General features: G+C 46.3%; 1 protein-coding gene across 1 annotated transcript in view; it reads left to right on the top strand.

Moving 5' to 3' along the window:
- PTPN3 (protein tyrosine phosphatase, non-receptor type 3) overlaps positions 1-9,524 on the top strand; it is a 118,187-nt gene that overhangs the window by 49,501 nt on the left and 59,162 nt on the right. The window contains exons 7-9 of the mRNA XM_012802312.2: positions 2,452-2,504; positions 7,876-7,996; positions 9,137-9,224. Of these exons, the coding sequence (XP_012657766.1) occupies positions 2,452-2,504; positions 7,876-7,996; positions 9,137-9,224 (262 nt within the window). The remainder of the gene's footprint in view (positions 1-2,451; positions 2,505-7,875; positions 7,997-9,136; positions 9,225-9,524) is intronic.

The raw sequence follows: 9,524 nt of genomic DNA, 5'->3' as shown, positions 1-9,524 counted from the left end.
GCACCTGTAGTACCAGCTACTTGGGAGGCTGAGGCAAGAGAATCGCTTGAGCCCAGGAGTTTGAGGTTGCTGTGAGCTGTGACAGCGCGGCACTCTACCAAGGACAACATAGTGAGACTCTGTGCCCCCCGCCCCCCAAAAAAGAATGCAGGCTTTTAGTGTTCTTTAGTATGGATTTTGAACACCATTCTTTGGAGAGATGTTTTCTGATTTGGGGGGGGCGGGTTATTTCTTTCATCTAGATCAGTGATTTTTTAAGCAGTGTGCCACAGCACACTGGTATGCTGTGAAAGGATCTTAGGTGTGCCGCAAACATTTTCAAAGACCGTTAATTAAATTATTTTCAAATGAAGTTCAAAGCACAATAAGTGTATTGTTTTACATTGCTCTTTTTTTTATCAACATAATTTAAGTGTGCCACAGGAGTTTATAGGTTCAAGTGTGCCATAAAGATGGCAAAACACTTATCTATTTTGTCTGTAATCCTAGCACTCTGGAAGGCCGAGGCAGGTGGATTGCTTAAGCTCATGAGTTCAAGACCAGCCTGAGCAAGAGTGAGACCCCGTCTTTACTAAAAATAGAAAAAGGAGAAATAGAAAAGTGAGACAGGAGGATCACTTGACCCCAAGGGTTGGAGATTGCTATGAGCTATGATGACACCCTGGCACTCTGCCAAAGGCAACAGCGTGAGACTGTCTGAAAAAAAAAAAAAGGAAAACAGCTGATGTAGATGGTATTTCTTTAGCTACTTTCCCAGTTGCTCTCCAAATCTCATTCACCTGCTCTTCCTCTAGCAAGGACACTGGCCTAGATTTAGTTGAAGTCATCTTGCTAGGAGAGTGAGTGGCTGATACCCTCCTTCTCCTGCCTGCGGTCTCTGAGGGCACTCTGGCTCTCCAGATCAACGAGTAGGCAGTGAGTATCCCTGGGACACATCTGCAGACTTGGTGAGAGCATTCTGAAGTTCTGACCGGTTGTTCTGACCTATGTATTGAAAAAGTCACCAGTTTCTCCTGTTTCCCAGGAATCCTGCAGGGCAGGGTATCTCTGGCTGTTTGAACAGTCCTGCTTTTACCCAGAGTTACTTGAGCAAAGGTGGGGGGCTCCTCAGGTGGGAAAAGTCACCTTCAGTGTACACCTGCAAGACCAGCACACAGTACAGTGCCCAGGAAGGGGAACCCTGGAGGGCCAGCAGGTCGGGAGCTGCACAGGCTGCCATGGAAACCGCACATTTTCTCCACTTCCCCACTGGGTTGCTGGGAAGAATGCTTTGAAAATCCCAGTGTCTTCCTGTGTCACTGTTAAGGATAGCACCATTTGTCAGACCTCTCTCCGCCCTGCAAGCCCTTACTGCTGTCCCTCCCCAACCCACTCTGCTTGTCTGGCGCTGGTCCCTGTCCTGTGATGAGCAAGTTCCCGGGCAGACCATGGAGTCTGCAGTTGAGTGCAGAAAAGGGAGCAGTCAGAAGTTTCAAATATGACCAAGACGGAGGGGTAGTCATTGGAGAAGTGGGGCGTTTGAGAGGGCCGAGAACTGAAGAGGAAAGAAAAACTGGTCTATCCCAAGTTGAGGATTTCTAGTAGGTGGCAGGAGGACTGGGAGATGGAGACAGACCCCTGAACCCTGTAGCACTGCAGAGAGTAAATAGATGTGGGAATCTTAGTTGGGGGGGGGGTGTTTGAGGCAGTGTCTCACTGTCACCTTCGGTGACAGTGCCTTGGTAAAGTGCTGTGGCGTCACAGCTCACAGCAACCTCAAACTCTTGGGCTTAACTGATTCTCTTGCCTCAGCCTCCCAGGTAGCTGGGAATACAGGTGCCTATCACAACACCCAGCTATTTTTTTGTTGCAGTTGTAGCTGGCCCAGGGCCAAGTTCAAACCTGTCACCCTCAGTGTATGTGGCTGGTGCTGTAACCATTGTGCTATGGGCGCCAAGTCATGGCAAGTTTTAAAATCCAAAATACTCTTCTACTTTTCCCTTCTAAGAGGATGTTACAATCTAGAAAGAGGGTAATCCAGAGTCACAGTCGCTAGAACTCAGGAATTTAGTTAGAGAGCACTTTGAAGAGTCTCACGTCTTTACTAGAAATATTTGAAGGCTGCCCATTGATCTAAGAGTACAGTTTCCTCGCTTTTTTTCCCTGTTAGAGATATGAACCTGACCTTTCTTGATCAGCCAAAAGACTGGCCCACTTTAGACCTTATAGCTCTATGGTATTTATGGTGTGTATTATTTTAAACACGAAAAAGCTATTTCTTAAAATCCTTAATATGTTCCCATCTGTATTTGCTGTTTGAGATTGATGTACATTATAAAGTTGTTTTGTGAGGATTCAAATTGCTTGTTAATGGTCAATCCCAGAAAAGAAAGACAGGTGCTACCCGTGACCTATGAGCGTTTGTCTGTTGTCGGTTCTTGTGACTGTGTTAATGTGTCTCTCTCCTGACAGGTTAACCTGCCCTCTTAACTCAGCAGTGGTTCTGGCATCCTATGCAGTACAATGTAAGTCATGAAGGGGGAGTTTCGCGGGAGGACAGATTGTTCTGACCTATGTGTTGAGAAAGTCACCGGTTTCTCCTGTTTGACGAAATCCTTCTTTCCCAGGAATCCTGCAGGGCGGGGCATCTCCGGCTGTTTGGACAGTCCTGCTTTTACCCAGATTACGCTGTCCTCCAGCACAGGGATGGTGGATTAGAGAAGGTGGTTCCGGGGAAGGGAGTGGATGAGCTGTGGTGGGGTTTTCCCCCAAGGGAGCCTATCAGACACTAGGCAGCTACCACAGGTCGCATTTTCCAGAGCCTTTGCTCAGGTATTCGGATTTGACCTCCATACAGACCCCAGTGGGGCAAATATTTGTACCAGTCACCTCTTACAAAAATGAAAACTGAGACCCAGCTAGGTCAAGAAATTCACTGGAAGTCACTCCTGCTACTTGCTTAGTGCCATTCTGAGACACTGCCAGGACCTTAGGAATTTAGAGCTTTAGTATTGCTAATGGAATATAATATATTGGTCTCTAACAGTGCTGTCCCATAGACATATAATGTGAGCCACATTTGTAATTCTAGGTTTTCTGGTACCCACATGAAAAAGAAGTAAAACGAATCATGGCATTAATTTTTAATGTTTTATTTAACCCCAATATATCCAAAATATTATCATTTTAATATAATGCAAAAAAAATTACGAACAAGATATTTCATATATTTTTACCTATTAAGTCTTTGAAAACCAGTCTGGATTTTACACTTACAGCACATCATAATTTGGACTAACCACACGTGGCTAGTGGCTACCATGTTGGATAGGAAGTCCAGATAGGAATTTTTTCATCAGGGCTAAGTTGGAGTACAAATCTACTCATTCAGTTAGTGAAACTTTACTGAGCATATATTCCCTGTCAGCTCCTGTGGTAGATGGTAGGTATGCACCATGAAAAGAAAGGGTCCACAGCCAGATGGAAGGTGACAAGTCACTTGATAGCTGATTTGCTGTGTGGTACTGTTACAGTACGCTGGCTTGAGACTCTCTAACCTGAAAGCCTCTCTAACCTTCCGGTAAGCCCAAAGCCATCTTGGCCTGTTACCCTCTTGTCTGACTGCATGGTATACAGATAAGGGCACGAGATAGTCAGGTCTCAGAGCAAACATCACTGAACTGCTCACCCTCTGGTCTCCCCCAGGAGAAGGCTGGCAGGGACTGCTGACGTGACCCTGAGCCTGCCTAATCCCCTACCAGCAAAAAAACAAATCAGAGAGGTGGAGAGCAAGGTGGCTGGGCCTGCAGCTTACCTGTCCACCTGCATGGAGGACAGAGGTTGTCAAAGATGACTGCCTGATTTGATCGTCAGGGATCCTCTTCATGAATAGGACCAGACTCAGTGTTACTCTCTCCACTGAACCTGCTCCTCCTCCCTGAGGGGAAACTCAAAGAGATTGCACATCGATGGGGATGGGCCTGGGTGGATTTGAAGTTCCCTTCCTCCCTACAGTACCTCTGGAGCAGGCCCAGCCATGCGTCACCAGTCAGCTCGTGTTCTTGTTGATGTGTAGACGTGGTGGCCTCCATCTCAGCCAGGCCAGTCAGCTGAGGCGACTGAGCTCTTCCCTATCTCAGAGCAAGTTTGGTGTTCACCACTAGGGCTTCCAGTTTGAGAGACAGGAATGCTAACTGGAATGGATGCAGGCACATCCGATTTAAATCCTGGCATCTCCATTTGCCACTTACATGCAGAGACTCTTGGTTTTCTCGACTATAAAATAGAAGCGACAGTAAAGATTGTGACAGCTCTCAGTATGGCCGCTTGGTTCAAATGAAGCAATACGTGTAAAGGTGATCTGTAACGAAAGATGCTTTGTCGTTGGGCCATCACTGAGTCAGAGCACCAGACCGCAACCATGTTAGCTGGGTCTTGCCGCTTCCAATCACACCTGTGTGACCTTGAGCCTGTCTAAGCCTCAACTTCCTTAACTGTCAAGTGTAAAAAGTAGTAACAGCATCCGCTCTAGGGTTGTAGTGAAAGGAAGTGAGTTAGTTACTACGTATGCAGCCCTTAGAAATGTATATGACTCATGGCAAGGTTGTATTTTATTATTTACATAAATTTATGGTACAAGTGTGACTTTGTTGCATGCACACATTGCATAGTGATTAAGTCATGACTTTAGGATATCCATCACCCAAATAATGTATACGGTACTCACAAAATAATTTCTCATCATGCACCCCCCAACCTGCAGGTGTGGACTCTTACTGTATTTTCATGCCCAATCATAAGACAGCTGCCTAAATAATTGCCTATTGTAAGCAATAAGTTTCACTTAGAATAAAATTTAAGAACCAAGTAAAAATCCTGTTCCAAGTTTTAATAGGTTCTCCTCTACAAAGGACTAAGAAAATAGAGGCTAAAGAAGTTATGAGCACCTAAAAAGTACAAAATGTCTTCAGTAGAAATAAAAGAAGTTTTTTGAAATGCATATTTATTCCATAATAATCTCCAGGCCTGTGCCACATGCAAGTTCTGCACGAACCTCAGAGCGCACAGACAGATAAGACTCACTGCTCTCCCTGAGGAGTCTGCAGCTGGGTGGGGAGGCAGATGTGGGTGGTGCTAGCACTGAGGATGACTGCTAAGAGGACACCCTCTGTCCTGCATGGGGGAGGGGAGGGAGGCTGGACAGACAGGTCATGTTGAAGTTGGATGAACAGCAGGTGAAGGACTTTCCCAGTAGAACAACCTGACAGCTTGAAACGCCACAGGTCGGGAACCTGGGGGATACTGTCTTCGCAAATATTAGCAGCCAGAACGAAGCATGGGACTTTAAAGATAAGGTATTTCCCATAGAAGCACTCACTTCTCTCTCTACTGTAGTTAATTAGTTTTTCCACGTGTTGCTTCCCCACAAGTAGGAAAATGTGTTACTCAGTAGTAGGTAAGTGTAGGGGCTGTGGTCGGAGTGTAGTGCTCCAGATTAGCCGCTGAGCAACAGTGGCAGGGCCCCTTCTTTGACTCTCAGTTTCCTTGTCTGTTTAATGGGGATAAGAAGCATTGTCTGCCGCTGGGTTACCATGAGCATCAGGTGGGGTGATGCCATTGAAATCATCCTGCAAACCGCCCAGGGTTTTGCGTATGTTGTGTATGACCGTTTAGCTTTGTTTCCCCCTGGTGGTCAGCACGAGCTTTGCACAGAATCGCTGCCTAAGGTTTCAGGGGAAAATCACCTGACAAGGGAGGTCCATTGCTCAGTGTTTTAAAGTCCACAGTGACTTGACTGAAGGAAGACCCTTGCTGTGCATGTTTGCAGAATGGCATGAGGGTTGGGGCTATTGGCTAACGTGATGGATACCCGCATCAGGATCCAGGAGTCTCTCTGTGAACTGATAAAACGAACAGAGCAAAATTTTATGGGATTTTGCTTTGGGACCCAGGAATGTCATGTACAGCATTTAGTTGACCTTTGAGGACATGACCATATCATCAGCAGATGGCCAGCAGCAGCTTACAGGCCTGATAGGAGCTCTAACTGGGGCTCAGATCACCTGGGTCCTGATCTTGACCCTGTTGTAGGGTGAGTCCCTTCTCTGGACCTAGTTTCTTCCCTTCCCCTTTAACGTGAGGAGTTTGAACAAGGTGATTCTAACGCTTTCTTATGCTTCCTCATTGGGTACCTGTGCCACGGCATCTAAAGACATCTGTAACTGTGCCCTTACCCTGTACAAACTCACTGGCCATGTCCATGCTTGACATACATCCTTCACATTTCCATCCACAACTCGGTCGTGTTTGGCTGGCCTTACTAGCCTGTGGTCTAACCTTAGTCAGCCTGTGTGCCTGCATCACTTGGCTTTCTGCCCCTTTTCTCCTTCCAGAATTAAACTTTGCATCAGCCTCTATACAGATCAGAGCAGCCAAGTCCCAAGCACCTACTGTGTGCCAGGCCTGATGCAGGGCCCACATAGTGAGTCTCCCCAACTTGCAGCCCTCAAGGCACGGTGTACAGAGAAAATGGATCCTTTCATTACCATGCAGATCTTAAAGAACAGCCCGTGAGGTGTGAAGGCCACTGAGGGTGAGCTAGGGGAGGCGAGGCTGTGCAGAGATAAAGAAAGCAATGACCTAGCATCTGTCCTCTTGACTTTGGCTGAAGTTCACTCAAGTAGCTTGAACTCAATGGCTCACCCCATTTTCTTCTTGGTTTGGCTACAGAGTATCATCACAGCTTTCCCCAAACTCTGTCCTGCTAATATAAAAGGAGTTATTTGATTTAGAAATCTTCCATGTTCAGTTGGTACTCTGAAATAATCCTGCAAGTCCTGGGAAGCCTCCTGGTTTGAAGCCAGCTACAGGAAGAAATTCCTTAAAACATTTGGAAAGATCAGAGCTAATCACTTTAAGAAAAAGGTGAAATAGAAGCTTTTTATGTCTGTCAAGAAAATGGAATACAAGATCAGTTACCCATCAGAGGTAGAAATTATCTTCTGGTTTTATACCAATGAAAAATCTTGAGTCTTGGCGAAGGGATGTGGATGTCCTCAGTTCCCACATGCCTGACTCTTGGGTTTTCACCCAGGGTCCTTTTACCCAGTTCCCTCAACACACCAGAGGCCTCAGTGTTTCACATTGGCAGACAGCAGTCAAGGATCTCAAGGGAGAGGGACCATTTGGGCAGGGGCCAGACTGAAAGTCCCTCTCTAATGCCCCCTTCCTCCTCCTGCTGCGGCTGCAGGTCCCTTCACAGTCTCAACATCTGTCTTCCTGTGTGTGGCTCACCTTAGAATGTATATTCCTCCTAAGAATCTTGCCACTGACCTTGCCTGGGCTCTGTCCTTTCAGCCCTACCCCAATTCAGCCCAGTCCACACCTCCCCGAATCTCAGGGGGTGAGTTGTGATGGCCACCCTTCTGCCTATGCCATTTTGGGGGCAGATTGGTCCAGTGGCTTAGTCACCGTGGGGTATGACGGAGGGAGCCAGCACAGGGCCTGATGTACATACAGAGTGGCTTCCCCCCCGCCCCCCCGCCATGGGTTTTCTCTGTCCAAAGGCCTGAGCACACACTGCTGTGCTGACCACGGGGTGTGGAAGAGATAGGGGATTAGAACAGGACCTAGATTCAAACACCTAGTTTCCTCCTTGTGTGTCCTCGGGGAAAGGGGAATTTAATTGGGCCATGTATGGCAGTATGGAGCCCACAGCAAGGGTTCAGATCAGTGTGGCATCTGGAGCTCCCAAGCTTCCATTCCTGTGGCGAAGGGCTTTCCGGAAGAGTATTTCCAATTAATGTTTTTCTTGTGATGCTATAGGTGTTTGTAAATAAAGACCATATGGAAAAGGCAAAACTAATTAACAATTTTCCCTTCATTCTGTCTTGATAGCTCATTTTGGAGACTACGACCCTTCCATACACCATCCAGGCTATCTTTCTGAAAGTCAGTTTATACCAGATCAGAGCGATGACTTTTTAACAAAGGTGGAATCTCTGCATGAGCAGCACAGGTGAGGGGTGTGGGTGACCTACTTTGGGAGCGCAGGTCGGGTATTTGCAGACATCGTGTCCCCTGGTATTTGATGCAGCCTCTTCTTTTGTTCATGAATCCTCTTTCAAGCTGTCGGAGGTTTTTGAACCTTTGAGCAGTATGGTAGCAGATATATTTGGCATAACTAGCGTCTCTGTAAAGTGCAAAATCCAGTCAAAGTTTCGGGTGATGGCTGCTTCATTCCTTTCTAGGATGTCATTGAAATCAGTTAATTCCTGAAGGAAATGCCCATTTTGAAATCTGATTACCCCACAAATTGACCCATCCAGGTAAACCTGTTAGCAGCTTATTACATTTAATAAAACAGGCTGTTCCTTCGGGTCTTGTTAGACCAGACAGACAGATGGACATAAAATGCTGACCAGCAGGCTGAATCCCAGGGCCTCCCTGGGTTTAGGTCATGAAAAATGTCTTCCTTCAGAGTGGGGGGCACCAGTCTTCCTCAGCTGCCTCTGGGCGAGCCTCAGCTCCAGCAAATATGCCCAGTCCTGACCTTCTCCTCCCTTTCCTCGTTTACTCAACACTACGGCGGCGGCAGCTGTTCAGTTCAGGTCAAATAAAGGCCATCCCGACTGAGAAGGCCAGCTCCCGAGGGACCGCTGCTTCTTGGGAAGACCATAAAACAAAGGCCAAGCAACCAGTACCTCCTAAGAAGGCTCTGCCAAGCCTCCCCCAGAATTACTCCATGGGCAGAAGTCAAGGTCCGAAAATAGTACAGGGCCAGGGATGGTTGGGGCTTGAGGCCACTGCCAAAGAAATAAAGGCAGAAAGGCCTAAGATTACCTGTTAATTAAGCAACGTGGACTAATGAGGGCAGGGATTCTGAAAGGTAACAGTCTTTTCCCTGTGACTATTGAGAGCTCCCTAAGGGGAAGTGCTATTTGATTGAAAAGGGAGAGGGCTAGATGGAGCCAAATTCAGCAGAAAAAGCAAAACCTGGTGCAGTAGGGTTCAGGGTCAGTCTGAGATCGATAATGTGAGGCACTTCCTCACCTGGTAGAAATGGTATCAAACTTCCTAGATTTTTTTATTTTTAAAAATTGAAGTTAATATCCTCTATTTATTGGGCGAACTCCGCTTTTTCTCTTCTCTTCTGCAGTGGGCTAAAGCAGTCAGAAGCCGAGTCCTGCTATATCAACATCGCTCGGACCCTTGACTTCTACGGAGTGGAACTCCACAGTGGTAGGGTGTGTGTCCTTCTCATGTTTTGGCTTAAAAATTATTTATTTACATTTTATTTGTTGAGAGTTTGAAAAACTTTTGTTGAAACTTGTTTCTTTTTCATTATAAAAAGACCTTTTTGAAGGTATTTGGAAGGTGTACTGAGTAATACTGAATTTTTTTGGCCATTTATTCGATTGCTTTTTCATGGTTGCCTTTGTACTTGAAGACTTTTGAGGAGTCAGTGAACTAGAAACTTCAAATTTTTGTAAAGCCATTTTATGTTACAGTTAAAGAGGCCAAAAAAAATCTATAAATCCATTTTT

The sequence above is a fragment of the Otolemur garnettii genome, unplaced genomic scaffold (assembly GCF_000181295.1).
Source record: "Otolemur garnettii isolate 467f Iridium unplaced genomic scaffold, OtoGar3 scaffold00014, whole genome shotgun sequence".
NCBI lineage: Eukaryota > Metazoa > Chordata > Mammalia > Primates > Galagidae > Otolemur > Otolemur garnettii.
This window is presented reverse-complemented; position numbering and strand designations above follow the sequence as displayed.